The following is a 16,143-nucleotide window of genomic DNA, read 5'->3' on the forward strand; positions in this document are numbered from 1 at the left end:
TTGCCACGGTTTTACTGTTTTCTTCTTGACTAACATCTTTAAAGAGAACAGAATTGTTTCCTCATCTGATCAAATAGCGTCTTAGTTGCTTTATTTCAAAGACGATTCATTCCCACGAGAGTTGCATGCTAATTTTTTTTTCACTAGACTCAGCAAATGCATCTATAGGCCCACAGACTAAATCTGCACGTTGTTAGAAAGATGACGAGCGGCTATTTCCAAAATTAGCCGACGGCTGATCCGGGCGTGGAGTAACCCGTTGATTGTCACGGTAAAGGCAGACGGTTTTGATTGGCTAGAAAAAAAAAGTTGAAAATGCTGCGAGTTTTGTGGGGAGGAGATGCCCAGGGGTCCGGGAGCTTTAATTTGGTGACAAAGCCTCATTTGCAGATCAATGAGACGGCACACTCGCCTCGCCTCTCTTTCTAACTCCGCTTTTGTCACCCATCGTCTGCTCCTACTGCCAGATGGCCATGGAAAATGCTAATTCCCTTTAGCTGCAATTTTTTTTTCTTTTTATATTTAATTGCAGTCTTTGCAGATGGGAGGTGTGGAGTGTGCGCTTTATTTAAATAGGATTTGCTTTTTTTTTTTGTTTCCAGGCACGTTGCTTACAACGTGGACGAGTTAAATACACTGCGCTTAGCATCTGACGGGAAAGTTTGCAGATTTAAATCCCTGTCAGTTCCTGCGGAAACAGTCACACGTAGATTGTGGGGTGTGACAAGGAGAGAAAATTATAACTGTGTACTTAGATTTCATTTTTAACAGTAAACTATGTTTTAAAAATAAACAGCTATCACTCAAATATAGTTTCAACTCACATAGTATATAACCACGGAAATGCTCTTCACAAAACGTGCAACTATAAATAGGCCTAACATCACTAACTAGTATACAATTGTGTCTTTAACAATGTGTCTGAACAATTGGTTTTAAAATGAATGCATGATCTTTAGTACTGAACATCATAACACGTAATCCGATGGTTGGAGTTTTTGTCAAAGCAAATTCTGGGAATTTGTTTCCAGAGACTTTCCTTGCAAATGCAGTCTTCTAGCCCATCAACCTATTGCTACTGATACGACTTTTGTTACAGTAAACGTGGGATGAGGTCTAACTGAACAGTGATTTTACAGTCGGTATTCTGCGATGCACGTCTTCGACAGACCGAGAAATGCCGAAGTCCCGGAAAGGGACCAGCGCTGGGCTCGGCGACACGGCGAGTGACGGAATCCTCGCGCCCCCAGACGCACCGGGCCAGCTGATGGACACGGGTCACATGCGGGTCACATGACCTCTCTCAGAAAGTGGACACACGGACCTCTCGCTGTTTCTAGATGACATGGTGCGTCACTCTGCTGCACACTTCAACATGTGTTTTCACTGAAGGCAGTGACCGAGGAATGAAAGAGACTGAACAGTTGGATTTGAGATGGGTCCAAGAGATAGGATGACAAAGTCGTGTAGTATGTACACATTTTTCTATCAAACTACGTGATTATAAAGTGTTTTTAACACTTAATTTTTTTACGTGTATAAAACCCTAAAAGATTCCAAAGGTCCCCATGTAATTATCGTATTCGGTTACTGAGTCTTAAGTCTTACATGTTTACAAAAACATGACGTTAAAAAGAAAAACTCTCACAATGTATTTTCCGCGCATGATCTTAATGTTTTATTTACACTCTAGATTAAATACCCCATGCATTTTAATACAATTCAAATTATTTTTTTTATTTTAGAATGTTGTTTGAAACAGATTTAACGTCACCCTATAGTCGTTAAGTTGGAGAACTATCGGGAAAACTTTGCTAAATAAAAACACACAGAAATTACTCCACTATTTGAAATACTGATAATTATGGTTCTATTGTTTACAAATACAAGCAGAAAAGCTCTGTGAGTGAGCGATTTTAGGATGTTCCCAATATAACGTTTTATTGCTGCTGCGGGGCTTGGTCTGTGGAGACTGGACGTACAATTGTTTTCACTTTACCAGCTGCCTGTAGCGATACAAATAGACCGAAATGTACTTAACAGCGTTCCATGCACAGGATAAAGTTTTTAAGATAAAGTATTCAGTAAGAAATCTAGCAGCGCAGTGATATGTTCTCCAGCTCTGCCCGCGATAAGGGGCTTCACAGTTCTTCCACCGTGGGATGTTGCTTTAATGTTCCCTAAATACATAAACAGCCGAACTGAGCAACAGGCAGATTTATATGGGTGAAACCCTGGAAGACAAAGTGAACGATCGGAGTTTCATTTCTGCACGGTCAAAGAGCGGTCTTTACAAATACGTGTCCTGGTGAATCACACTTCGAATCTGGAGAAGGTGCCTCACTACTGAACCGAATTATATACCCACATGTGTTGCCGACGGGGGCTGTTTTAGACGAGACCTCACCCTTGTGCTCGGGAGTGGTGCTGTAGGCGTTATATTCCTCGTCTGGCTGCACGGAACCGCGGAGGCGGTCGCAGGTGCATCAGCTGGTGCTCAGGCCTCACTGTCAGTGTGTCTTAGAAAACCCGCACCTTTCACTATCGAGTGTACACGCTTTATCAAAATCGATTGTAAACTGATTACTTTGTCCTCCACCGTAAGATAAAAATAGCGACATGTGTAAAACGTTAAATTACCTTTCAAGAGTTCTGCAACAGTTGAACAGTTTATTTGAAAGACTAAAGAGATTAAAAAAACCTGATCCTATAAACCGAGGGAAAATTATTGTAAAAAATAATATATCCCCAGTCATCTTGTCCTATACACATAAGTGAATCCAAGGTCCGGTAACGGTCTTCTGTCACGTTTATAAACCATCTAAATTACAACGTTATGGTGGTAGCTGCGTATTAATACTCAGAATAAAATCAAAGAAATATGATTTGCGCTTTTAACACAAATCTAAATATATGTGTGCGTGCAATTTCAGAGTTCATAGATACATAGGTGAGATCGTAAATTCATTATACTTATTTCAAGATATGCTTTGTTTTTCAACGTTTCCATAATGACTACCCGCTTCTACCTCGCGTAGGTACAGTACACTACCACTGTTGTATCGTGTTGCTCTCCTGGTAAAATAGTCAGGGTGGGAGAAAATGTCCAATAATATTAAATAAAAATAAAAATTCGCTTTTAGTAAATGAGAAAAAGCAACACTGAAGAAAAACGTTTGAGCACATTGATCAGTTTGGGAAAATCTATGTTGCACTGCTTTACAAAACTAAATTATCTCACCCCTGTTACCACTGGAAATGGAATCACGTTTTTACATACAATAAACCACACACACAAACATCTTATATAGACAGACAGATCTTCACATTGCGTACTACAGGAAATACATTGTCTGTGTCCCGGAGACTTCATTAAAGCTGTGATTCATGTTGTATTTGGACATCTGTTATCTTTAAATTATAAAGTGCTCTGAATCTAAAGGAAACCTTATTGGATTGTGTCTATAGGCGCATATGGCTCATAATTAGCAGGATATCCCCTTATGTTAAATTATTTTTTTCCACTCACTGGCATCAATAGAAGAGGCAAACAACGTCCGAATTGTTCTCCGATGCAGGACATTATGTGTCTGAATAAATGGGACTTGGCGAATGGCTACAAGGACGTGCCATATGGCTACAAAGCAGGGAAGAATGGAGACTGTGTGCTTTGTGCTGGAAATCAGAACCAGGCAATCGAAGGTGGAGAGTGTGTCTGTGTGGAATGGGGGCGGGGGTGGGCGTTGCCAAGTCATTCATTAGGAATATCTACATACACGAATACAGTATAGAAAATGTATACTTGTTTACTGGGCTGGTGTCTGGTTTTCGTTGTAATTCCCTCTTAAAAAAACAATTTTCGGTTATAATTTTGGAAGCAGCAATCTGTATTGCGAAATTCGGTTGTAAGTAAATTACTACGTCAGTAGAGGTTAAAGGCTGTACATTTGTGTTCGACTGATACAGTCACTATATGGCAGGAGGTCTTGTCGGGCAGGAATGCGTGTTTTTACGACAAAACGAAATACACTTTCTTGAACGAATGAAAACCATAAAAGAGAGTCGATTCATAAAACAATGAGATTAAAAAAACTCGGGGGGTGGAGCAGGTGTCTTTAATTGCTGCAGGACTGATTTCGGCAGAAGCAGCGTCTTTAAGAAGGTCCTTTAAAGGTTTTTTTTCACTGTTACATCTGATGGACAATAGGGGCTCCCAGAGGCACCTGGCTTTCTAAGTGGCACGTATTGTCAAACAGCTTTGTTCGGTGTAGTGGCACTCGTTTTTAAACTAGTATCAGTAGACACCGTCCTCCAATAAGAATATAGGTGCAACTACTGCTGAGCATATACGCATTGAAACGCAGCTGGAATACGGCGACTGAGAAAGCTAACGAGCTACAATTAGTCTCGTACTCTGAACCTCCCTACAGCCTCTACCATATCCCCGCGATGAACATTTTTGGGCGTAAAGGCAGGATAATAGTGTTTTAAGGCAATGCACCTGTGAAAAGTGCAACAGAATGCGTATTTTCAGAAGAGGTGTCCCCTAAAATCTGTGGTCCTGCGATCAACAGGCCTGCGGAGATGTAGCCCACATCCGATTGATTTGCAAGTGTGCTCCTGAATCGATCCTGCGTGCAGAATGAGGAAAGCAGAGCACTCCCGCGAGCCCTGCGCCACCGCGCTTCACAACACCAGTCCGTCACCGGCTTATTTTTCCATTTTTAAATTCCGAACTCCTCAAGTCTCTCAAGCCGGCCTCTAAGTGTTTGTCATTTGAAACAAGATCCAGCCGTTTCGTAATCTTTTTCCATCACCCGCATTTTTAAAGTGCCATGGGGGTGATAAACTCGTTTCACAAAGTGTCACGTTTCCTGCAATCCGGCACTTCAGTTTCGAAGCGAAATGTAGACACAAATACTCGAACATTTTCAGACCGATGTAAAAAATATCCGCTCTTTATATTACTACGTATTAAAAAAAGAACACCAATGCAACTGGCCCTTTACATTAAGCGAAAATTTAGAACCCAACTACATCTCCCAATGCGAAACATGTCGGACTTAAACCAGAAGAACAAAAAACAACTGAATTTACTCACATCTGGCATGTTGAATAAAAAAAAAAACAGGCTGCAGCAGGTGTTTGATTCTCCGTAAATTTACTCGTTCTGAATAGAGCGCTTTCCTCTGTGCCTGGGCGTGTTGCGGGCAATTTTAAAACATCCTGCATAGGTCTGCATCGAAGGGATTGGAGGATGGAATTCAATCACTCCTCATCAAGGGGGATTTAAAGCAGCAAAGACAAATCAAGATTTAGGAATGAACCTTTCAACTTTATTCGCTTCTTCAGGGGAAAATGAAATGGCAGTGATTATAAAACGGCTCAGAAACATTTGGACCCTAATCTTCAAGTAATACTACTTTTCCAAAGCTACATCATTACTGATTGCAAAACAAAAATATAACTTTTATTCCGTAAATAGCAAAAAAAAAAGTTGCCCTTTGGCTCAAAATAACAAAACAATAGGCATTCGCCCATGTGAACTCGATACATAAATAATTATAAGTTAGTATATTTTAAAAATATATATACACAACTCCAAGATGCAATATCAACAGAAATAAACAATATATATAATCTTTAATATTGATGACTCTTAAAGCTTTTACACTTTTGGCCAGTGTTGACATAACTAAAGATTGCACAGCTGTTAAAGTTTAACACTGTCGAGCTGCTCGGTAACCGGGCCGCGGGTATGCTACATGTTTTCAGTCCTTCCAGAGCCCAGTCCTCTCCTCTCTCTCACTCCTCGCCCAGGAGCGAGTCCAAACTCGGGAGAGACAGCCGCCTCGCCTCTCCGTCGGACGAAAGCAGAAAGAGACCTCTTCGCCAGAATGTAGTGCAATTTCCTGAAAAACGAAAACAAAAAAAAATGAGTACTCACTTCGCTTTTCGCTTGCATCTTTTTTTTTGCGCTCTCGGGTACAATCACATCTCCCCATTCCCCACAACCTACAGTCAGCCACCCCCCTACCTCCACACACAAAAAAAATCTGTGCAGAACTACTGCAAACGTCACCAGCTCCCGAAATCTTTCCCGCCACGTTGACGTCAATCCCCACCCCCCTCCTTCAATTTTCACCAGGGCTCCGCAAGGATCCGTCTCCCAGCCCGGAGCTTAAACGTCGCAGCTATCGCATGTTTAATTATAAGACCAGACCTTGCGAAACCATGTCCCCCCCCGTTGCAGTGGAATCAAAGACTGCTTTGGGTAGGAATCGTGTACATGAAACGCTACATACACCCGTCCTCAGCTACGAACTGCAGAACAAACAAACAAAATAAACTCCTTCCATAAGATAACTACTCGAATACGCACCATTTAGCGAATCCTCTTGCGTGGAGTCTGTTCTGTGGGGATTACTGAAGAGGGCTGGGAGTCACTCTCGGGCTGTTGCTTAGCCTCGCTCATTTTCTTCTTCTTCGGGTAGAAATCTAAAGGCATGAACAAACTGTGATGAGCCGTGTGCGGTGCAGAGCACAGAGCATGCACACACGAGCAGCAGAGCAGTGCCCCTCAACGCCCAGCGCACGTCAGGCGGAGCGGGCGACTGAGGAAGCGGTCCGGGCAGTCGAGCCTACCTGTGATGTGCGTTATGGCTGGGTTTGCGGTGACGACTGCAGATGCCCTTTTCCGTCGGCAGCAAAGAACGGTCCTGCAGCTCGCCGCTCTTCCCAGATTCAGGTGATCCGCCCTGTTCTCCTGGTTGGTTTCCCCCGAGCTCGCCGTGCCTTCCAAGCAGGACAGCCGACTGCCCAGCGCCGGGCAAGCGGCAGGTACATCCCGAGGGCAGTCCCTAGCAGAATTTGTATCCAATGAGGTTCTGGCCCGGACTGGGACGGTAATCCGCACTCGGCCGATCTGGACCGAGTCTCTGTAGAAGTCGGGGACGGTGTCCACCTTACTCTCCTCCCAGCCATAGTCCCCCTCCAGTGGCGTGTCCGTCTGGAAGTCGAAGTTCCACCGGCGCCGGTCCCGGTCCAGGATCTCCAGCAATTTGGATTTCATCTCCCGGTTCAGCTCGTCGTGGTCCACCGGGCCGAACAAGTTCCTGCAGACTCCCGTCCTGGCGTGATGAGGGAAGGTCCTGCTTGCGGCCACTCGCTCCAAAGTAGTGGAGAGCTGGACGTCGGACATGGTGCTCTGACGGGGGGAGGAGAAAAATACCTATTGCAATCCAACCGGGAGAGGAAAAACAGGAAGGATAAAACTGAGATTCGTTGGATTTCGAAATAACCCAGTCTAAACCGCCGTCTCCTTGGAATGTTTACTGTTTTGCTCTCCTACTCAAGATGGGGTGGGAGGGGGGTAAAAACACTTGAGAATTGGAGCAGTTTAAACTCTGCGTTGCGGCTGCACGCAAGGCACTATTTAAAGTCCAAAGGTGTACACGCTTGTATACCCAGCCAGCACTGTGACGGGATTGGCCAGGCGTCGCCCCGCCCCCCGGTGACGACACGTGTGTGCAGTTTGATTTCATTGGCTGGGCGGCAGACCTGGACGAGCGCCAAGCGCCGCCGAGCTCGGATTGGTTCACGGCGACGTCCGTCAGAGAGGAGGGGAGGGGGAACAGCAACTGAGTTACTGTTTGTAAAGCGGAGCTGAAGTTATTGTTGCAGGGCTATTGCTGAATGTGACGTCTCTTCTCTCTCTGGTTTTACAAACGTCTTTATCCGAAATTAGGATGTTCTCTGCAAGAAAAAAAAAAGTCCGGCCACACGGGCAAAGCATTAACGTGAACAATCGAGATTAATGCATTGAATTATGAGCGCAATTTTCTGTCCGTTTTTGTTTCTCTAGATGTAACACGAAACAAAGCGATTAGTAGCCCAGCGAGCTCCGCGATGGTTACCGATTTTCGTGTGTATGTGTTTTTAAATATTTATATTGCCTGAAGGATACAGGTCTTGCGCCTGACTTTATCCCAGCTCTGTAGACTGTTCCTTTAAAGTATGAGACCTTCATAGACATGCAAATTATTTTTCCTTCTGTATTATTCAGAATGGGGAATTATGAGAAAAAATGGGAAAGGGAGGCTGTAGATCTTACACGAGTTGAGTAAGAGCGATGAAGGCTCGCAGTGGTTTGTTTCAATTCTTTTTTAAGAATATTTCGTCTTCTTTACAAATCAGTACACAAGACATCATGAAAAAAATAACCCCTTATTAAATACTATATGCCTAATACATTCGTATTTACATTTCAGCAGTTTTTTCTGTGTTAGCCACCCTAAAACCAATTTTTGTTCCGTGAGACATTGTTAAACAGAGACACCAGCTGAGGACCTGTAGTATTACAATTTGCACTAATTTATGATTTAAATTTGCTACGATAGTCTGTCCCACCGTCTCTGTTTATAAATGAAAACGCACGGAAATTATAATTGCTGAAGTGTGTATTAATTTAAGCGCCGCACTGCGCTGGATGAGCACAAAACGACCTGTTTAACAGATGACATATTTCCTGCAAGTCCCGTCTAATGGAAAGCTGGTCGACAGAATCGGATATTAAACTACATTGAAAGTCCATTTAGTTTTAGAAGAAAATAAACTAGGACATAAAAGGTTATAGGAAAATAGCTTTTGATATTGGTAAAACCTAATGTAAATCTTCTATGCAATGTTCGTCTCTGAAATCCATTTTAAGCAACGTATGAGCGCTTCCAGTGAAAGACCGGTAATTTTCCCTGTTTTAAATAGGATCTCCCGTGGACCGAAAACGTTCAACAATAGATCTGATAGCCGGGAGTGGATGGGGATGGGTGGAGAATCTCGATAAGTGTTTTATAAAGGTGTTATTTTCAACAATGCGTAACCTAACCATGATCATCATACCTGTTTCATGGGAGAGGTAAACAACAATAACATTTAATTCGATGGAACAATTTAAATATGTAATTTTTAAAACCCTCCAAAGCAATGTGCAAATACCAAAGTTCTGCTTAAACTAGCCGTTTTCTATGCAGAATAAATAATAAATCCCGACGGGTTTAAGATTATTTAAATGGTAAACAGATTATGCATTCCAAACATGTCTGAAATGCCAGTGTGCATTCTGTACGCAGAACGTTTTCATTAGACGAACAAAGAAATGTCATTGTTAATTGTTAGCGTTAAGTGTTTTTAATTAAAAAAATAACAGCAAAAAGTAGTACAATAGATGGCAAATGCATTTGCAACGGTCCAAGTAAAGATTTATCAAAGAATTATTATTTTTTTACTGGTAAAAATAGTACGAACAAAAGGTATTTTATATCATTTAAAGGCTCTTCATTAAGTATATGCCATTTGGCCACTTGGTTCCTTTACTCTGAACAGGCGGCGCTTGTCTACTCTGAACGTGAGGCATTTTTTGTTATAATGCGCCATCTGGCGACAGTAAATGTTATCAACCGCAATGACGCTTTTCCCTATGTATTGAAGTGAACAGCAAACCTTCCAACGACCCTTTCTCAAGAATAAACTTTCCGACTTGTCGAGAAAATGTCGAAAATGTCGCAAATTAAAAGCTCAGTGTCATTCAATGACGTGCTGGATATCGATTCAGCGCTGTTCGTTTCCTCCCTGCTGGACTCGCTGGACCTGGGGGGTGGTTCTGGTTCCTGTGGGTTACCAGTCGGCTGGCCCAAAGGTGACTGTGGATGCCTGTACTGAGGACTCTGAGGAGTCTGATTCAGGGTGTGGGAGAGCCAGAGAATATCCCGGCAGGCAACGGGCACAAGGCAGGATACATCCTGGATGGATTGACACGCACGCTCCGCACACACACCAGGGACAATATTCACAGAAGCCATTTACTGTACCAGTGTGTTTGTGGACTGTGCAAGGAAACTGGAGCACCCGGAGGAATCCCATGCAAAGAGGGAGAACATACAACAAAACTCGTTGCTGTCATTACTTTCACCTCCATGAGAACTGTCTCCTGTTCCTAACAGCTGGCACTGGGCCAGCACTACACTGGCATGGATTACAGATGTGACCCATCCATATGACTCCTATTCCACATCACCCACTGAAGATCAGGAGCTTTTTAAACCCTGAATCATTTCACCCCTACAAATTTCCAGCTTCAAGGCAGCAAACGAACTTATCAATTGTATTTTAGCTATGTCAAAGTGATCTTTGAATAGCCATTAACTACTTACATTTGAATAATGACTTTTATCCCAAAGAATCTCCTATATTGTTTACTTGATCTATGTCCATGCACATCAACATTTACTTTCAGTAGTTTCAGCAAATTTTATATTTGTCCATTACAGATCTGTGCCATATTAAAATGAGTCCCTAAATAATAATCAGGTATTGTCTAGTTTACCTCTTGCATAAATATCAATATTCTGTATGAGCATTTGTCTTAATCAGATCTTGTATAATGCACAAGAAATGATTGTATAATGCACAAGTTTTTATTAGTTTTATACTGTATTCATATTTGCTTTGTTTTGTGCCTGGTGTTAGGTCACAGTGCAATATGTCCTTTAGATCATAGCTGTTGGTTTTAAGATATAAGGACTAGAAAGAACCATTCTGGCACTTGATCTGTAGATTGGAAATTATTCTTGGAGCCAGGTTTAAAGGAATAAAAACTTGCTTTGCTGGAAGTTGAAAAGATACATCAAAGAAGCATTTTCCATGTTATTGCACTGCACGTGGTCCACTTGGTAAGAAAAAGGGCTTATTTCCAGATTTATGTGATTCAAGTACTAGCTTAGCATTTGACTAACCGTGTGTCATCCTGAATCACTCCAGCCTTGTCAGATTGTGACCATGAGGCAGCAGGAGATGAGTTTGATGAGCATGAGAGAGTTGCTCTCTTTAAGTTGTTTTGAATTAAAGTGCCTGCTAGCTAATAATTGCAGAGACTGCCACAGAGTTCTCCGACAGATTTGGTCACAGCTTGGCCAGGTAGCATAGTCACACAGAGGGCACTGTTGCTTCGCAGTGCTGGGCCCAGGGTTCAGTTCCTGGGGTGATATCTGTGTGGGGTTTGTATGTTCTCCCTGTGTTTGTGTGAGTATCCTCTTGGTGCTCCCATTTCCTCCCACAGACCAAAAACATACTGGTACATTAATTGGCTTTTGGTAAAATCGGCCTTGGTGTGAGGGTGTGTCTGTGTGCCCTGCAATGGACTGGTGTCCCATCCGATGTGGACCCTGCCTTGCACCTGTTGCTCAGCAGGATAGGCTCCAGTTCCTCTACGATCCTCTATTGGATAAAGTGGTCAGAAAATGGATGGATGGAAATCACAAAGAATGCAAACAGCTGAACACTCAACAAGAGAGACAGGAACCAGTAAATGATGCAGGACAGGTCAAGGTCACAGTCCTCTGGCGTACTGCACGTGGAAGAGCTCTAGCAGGGACCAGCTGAAGGAATATGCGTTGCCAGGTGATAGTCTTGTAAACGTTTGTTCCAGCACCCTCACGTACAGGTTTTGTGCAGCTAGTGAGCTTGTGTGCACCATGATTGGCTGACAGGACTACCTGCCTGATGCTTCCTGGTTGAACATGATGCTGATCAGCCAGCTGGAGGCTGGACGTCAGTCCAGCAGCAGGTGACCGTGGGACAGAAGCAGCAGGGAAGTCAGCTGTCTGGATTGAGAGCCCCAGATCTAGATCCAGCCATGACTGAACCGCCGGACCAGCCCCTGGTAGGAACTCTCTGTCTGTTGTGTTTATCACTTCACCTCTGTTATTGACTCCTGACTCTTGCACACCTAAACTTTCAAAACAGATTAAACTCCCAGTATAACATGACTTGGAACATTTGACCAAACTGGACATTAAAATGAATGCCCTTTTAATTTATTTTTCCTATAAATTATGTAGATAATGTAAAATGCCATATTGTAATTTGTACTGATAGTTTTCATTAATTTTAGTTTTATTTTTTGAACTGTGATTAAGAGAAACCTCTGTTTATGGAAAAAATAAATATCTTTATAATTGTGTGGAATTCATTTAGGAGATGTAGTTACATTTCATTTGGGTTTTCTAGTTAACATTTAACTAACTAAACATAGTCTCTTTATTAATTGTTACTGTGTCATTTCACAAAGGGTTTGGAAGTCAAATGTTTTTAATCTGAATGTATTTGCCATTCCTTGGAATGCTATTGCCCAAAATGTAATTAATTATTTAAATGTCAATGGTAAAACCTTATACTATATATGTACATTTGATAGAATGCATTTGAAATTGCTGTGTTCCAACAATGACACTTAACATAAGTGGTTTATTTTGTGAGTGTGGAAAATTGTGCTCTTAGTTTCTGTGTCCCATTAATAGGCAGTAACTGTATTTACACTTTTGTGCATGAATGATTTTTCACTTGGCAATAGTCACTCGAACAATTCACCATCAATGTCATTATAGTAAGAGTCTGACATCTGAGAAATAAAAGCAAGTGGGGTGGGAGAAGGAAGATCTTTACATTAACTGGCCATGTTAGGTATAAAGGGGAAGGAGGATTTAGAAATCAAACATGAGGTGTGCTTTGCTATCACTCATTCCTCGATCTTATCAGCCCAAATCAGCTTTCAGAGTTACAAGATAAGATGCTTTTAAAATGCTCTAATGACTTGCTTAGTTCTATATTGAGACCAACTTGAGGGCAGATGCCTTGTGCATTCCCATGTCTCCTGGCAAATTAAGGTTTCTAAACTAAACTTGGTTTAATTATGAGGAATTCTGTCTCTGGGTCGTTCTTCCATGAACTAAAACTGTTCCTTGTACCCTATGATACCATAACCTCTCACCTACTCACAGCTGCTAGTAGTGGTTCAGAGGTCGCTGCCACTTCGTCAGTGATACTCCTGCCATTGATCTGCCTAGGAGTTTCCAGGGCAGAAATGGAGAAATAAGGCTCCAATACAAAATAGTGTTTTCCATATATAGTGTCTGCTGCTCGTAATCCCACACCTGGGCTCCGTTCATCGAGGCAGGGTTTGTTTTGTTCAGGGCTCCTTGAGATCGCTGTTGGGCCTGGTGGCTCCTCTAGATCCAGGATTATCCAAGTCAGTCCGCAAGAACAGCAGGGCTGCAGGTTTAGTAGCAGCTTCATAATTGTACGAGAGAGTTCAGTTGGTCCAGTTAAGCTTTAATTGGTTATCAATTTGGAAATTCAGTCTTGCCCTCTTGCAGCTTTTAGGGAGATATTGTGCTGTTTAAATTTGTCTACCCTTTGTGTAGTCCGCTGACCACAAAAGAGTACAGTACTTCAATTTGAGTGTTAAGTTCAGTTCTGTTCAGGCAATAGCTCACTGGAACACCATACAACTCCAACAGGACTGCGCTTATTTGTTTACTCAAACTAACATCCTCCTAATTGCAAGGAATACTTTGTTGAATAAAAACCTTTTACTTCTTTGAATTAAGAATTGGAATCCAGGATCATTTAATTTCAAATTTAGTGTGTTGTAAAAAATGCTTCAGGATTGTCCAAATACATTTTATACTGCACCCCAACTCCAACTTTATTTACTTGGTCACAATGGGCTGTCAAAAATTATGCAACATGTACAGCAGGAGTTTTGAAGATTTTCCAAAGATAATTTTTCATGGTCAGTTTTCTGAAATACTCTTGGATGCATTTTGTTGGATAAAACAATGAAATGTAACTGACCTCTCATAGTACCAGTTAATGAGCTGTGTCGAGAAATGTAAAAAAACTGCTTTAATCTGCTATTGACAAAAAAAGGTAAGTCAGCAAAGCACATCCCCAGCCCCATTTACGGTTAAGAAAACACATTTGTATCAGAATGTCAGTGTGCTAACTGGAACTGGATTGAAGAGGGACAGATCAGGTTATCAATGGGCTTTTTAAGAAAACAAACCTGTTTTTATATTAATAGTCGTTTTCAGATGCACCTAGTTTTTAAAGACCATTAGTTTTGAATTAAAATATGCTGTGTAAGTAAGGAACTTACATTATATGCAGTATTACAAATAGCCCCACCGATCAGTACTCTGGGGGAATCCTTTGTGTGAATGGTGCATTACAATGTTAAATAATCATATTTTTAAAATGTATTTTAATTTTCACTGTTCAATGAGAAGTTTGGCTTATATCATCATAAGTCACTTTCAATATTGTGCATCCAATGAACCACATCACACCATGTTGTTCACCAAACAAACTGCCCTTTCAAGCTAAAATGGAACAAATCTCTTTCTTGCACCCCAGATTAAAGCAACTGATAGCTTGTCATGACCTGGGATGCAAATATCAGTTTGCATGTTGCGTGCTTTTGTCTGAGAAGGTTTCACAGAGCCCCATCAGTGAATGCACAGGATTGCCTATCTTGCTCTTTATTCAAATGAAAGTGAATCTGTGGTTTGTGTGACATTTACTGGGAAGGCCTTTATGCATTTAGTTAAAGTCTTGTAGTGCTCATATAATGTTTTAAATGTCTGGAAATCATGGAAAACCCTGCAACAAGACACAAAGTTCTTGAAATGTGAAATCAAGTTTAAATGCTGGGTGGGTTTTTAAACTAGCTTCATTAAAAAAGAAAATCTAGCAGTGGTTATCTGAAGAAAGCCTTGAAGTTATACTTTATCCAAATTTGGTTTTCCAAAAGCATATCTGCCATATTACTAAAATGTCAGTTTTGTCCCCGTAGTCCAGGTTGTTCTGGGAAATGTCATCAGACTGCTGGGGTATCTTCAGCACTCTTTCTTCCAGAGTGCCAGACAGTGATTCCTTCGTGAGCTTGAAAATGGAAAAATAATCATTTACTTTGAAAATGTGAAATGAAATAACATTTTCTTGTTTTCTAAGTAAGTAGAGTTGTTGATTTGTTCCTCTTAACTTTGGGGCAGATGCAGTGAGGTAGGTTAGTATTTCAGATGTTTCTGAAAGATGTACTGTACATGCCAGCTGTTCATGTGCTGAAATTTGTAATACCAAGAAAATACAAAGTTGTCTCCTTTTGTTTCCGTGAGCTCCAAAACATTTCTCACTCTGGGTCCGTCTATATTATTTTGAATAAGAGCCTGAAATCTGTGCACCACTCATGCTCGTGCAGGAAATATTGACCTAATGCAAATAAGGAGCTGTTTTGAATTGGCAGTATGCAAAATGTTTTTTTCCATCATCACATGAAGACCAATGGCCTTAATTTTATACCCACAGCAAACTTTGCTCCAGTTCATTTTCTCAGGAAATTTAAATTGCTAGAACTTTATTGTTGAATTAAAACCATTAGCCCTATATTTATTGGTCTTGTTTGGGAGGAGTTTGCAACAAAGAATACTAATGAAATTTAGATGTATCACAATGATTAACAATTTAAAGTTTGCTCTAGATCTCTTGGTCCCCAGAAGAGAAATGTGTTGAATCATGATAAAGCACTGATGTTTCTGTCAGTCTGCACACACTTAAATGTTGTATTAAAGCTTTAGTAAAGAAGAAAAACTTTTATATAGATTTGACTGGGAGTTACTAAAATACATTCACATCCTAATAAAATGGAATATATATTTAATTGAAAGACCTACATTGTGGATGAAACGGAGTTAGGAGTTTCAGGCATCAGGCAGTGCTGTTCTGCTGTTTTTATGAACAATTGATCCCTTACAAATTCGTAATAAGTGTTTAATGAGTCCAAAACCACATCATTGTTCATTTTGTTCAGCTGAACGCTAGGACAGGGGTGGCCACAGCACATTGGTCTTACAGTTCACCCCCTGCACCATCAGTTTGTGAAGATCTGGGACAACAGTGAGTTTTGATCAATATAATAATTCAGTTAAATTATTAATAGCCAACTCCTACCCTCGACAGCTGCAGGGTGTTTATTTAATTTCAGCTGAACCTGCGTCAGTGCTTAGAACAAACCTGTTCCAAGTGCCGATTTAGCAGTAATGTGTTCTACCCGCTGGACTCTCTGGAACCATGACTGACCACCTCTGAACAGACAGACCTCAGAAGAGTCTCTGCGACCACACTATCTTTTCCACTTTCTGGGCTCTTGTCTGGGGTGTAATGCTGATTATAACTTGGATAGTCATAATAATACTTTCCACATTTTCATTTGTTTCTTTGACTCATTCAGACTCCTCTCCTTCACTCATT

General features: G+C 41.4%; 2 protein-coding genes across 2 annotated transcripts in view; one reads left to right on the forward strand and one right to left on the reverse strand.

The window, feature by feature from the left end:
- Nucleotides 1-5,314: 5,314 nt before the first annotated feature.
- On the reverse strand, nt 5,315-7,414 carry LOC102682951 (cyclin-dependent kinase inhibitor 1B-like). The gene is made up of 3 exons (XM_006642538.3): nt 6,646-7,414; nt 6,383-6,498; nt 5,315-5,912 (listed from the first exon to the last, which is right to left on the reverse strand). Exons 1-2 carry the CDS (start codon nt 7,199-7,201, stop codon nt 6,386-6,388), a joined length of 669 nt encoding a protein of 222 aa, XP_006642601.3. The 5' UTR covers nt 7,202-7,414; the 3' UTR covers nt 5,315-5,912; nt 6,383-6,385.
- Nucleotides 7,415-7,448: 34 nt separating this feature from the next.
- trpm5 (transient receptor potential cation channel, subfamily M, member 5) overlaps nt 7,449-16,143 on the forward strand; it is a 34,947-nt gene continuing 26,252 nt past the window's right edge. The window contains exon 1 of the mRNA XM_015338485.2: nt 7,449-11,716. Within this exon, the coding sequence (XP_015193971.2) occupies nt 11,690-11,716 (27 nt within the window). The 5' untranslated portion in view covers nt 7,449-11,689. The remainder of the gene's footprint in view (nt 11,717-16,143) is intronic.

This window comes from Lepisosteus oculatus, chromosome 21 (genome assembly GCF_040954835.1).
Source record: "Lepisosteus oculatus isolate fLepOcu1 chromosome 21, fLepOcu1.hap2, whole genome shotgun sequence".
NCBI classification, from domain to species: Eukaryota; Metazoa; Chordata; class Actinopteri; order Semionotiformes; family Lepisosteidae; genus Lepisosteus; species Lepisosteus oculatus.

Bases quoted from the DNA above. Each gene is read 5' to 3' on its own strand.
- LOC102682951 (XM_006642538.3), bottom strand. From the start codon at position 7,201: ATGTCCGACGTCCAGCTCTCCACTACTTTGGAGCGAGTGGCCGCAAGC. The intron at 6,499-6,645 runs GTAGGCTCGACT...TCATGCCTTTAG, and splicing joins AGCCATAACGCACATCACAG to ATTTCTACCCGAAGAAGAAG.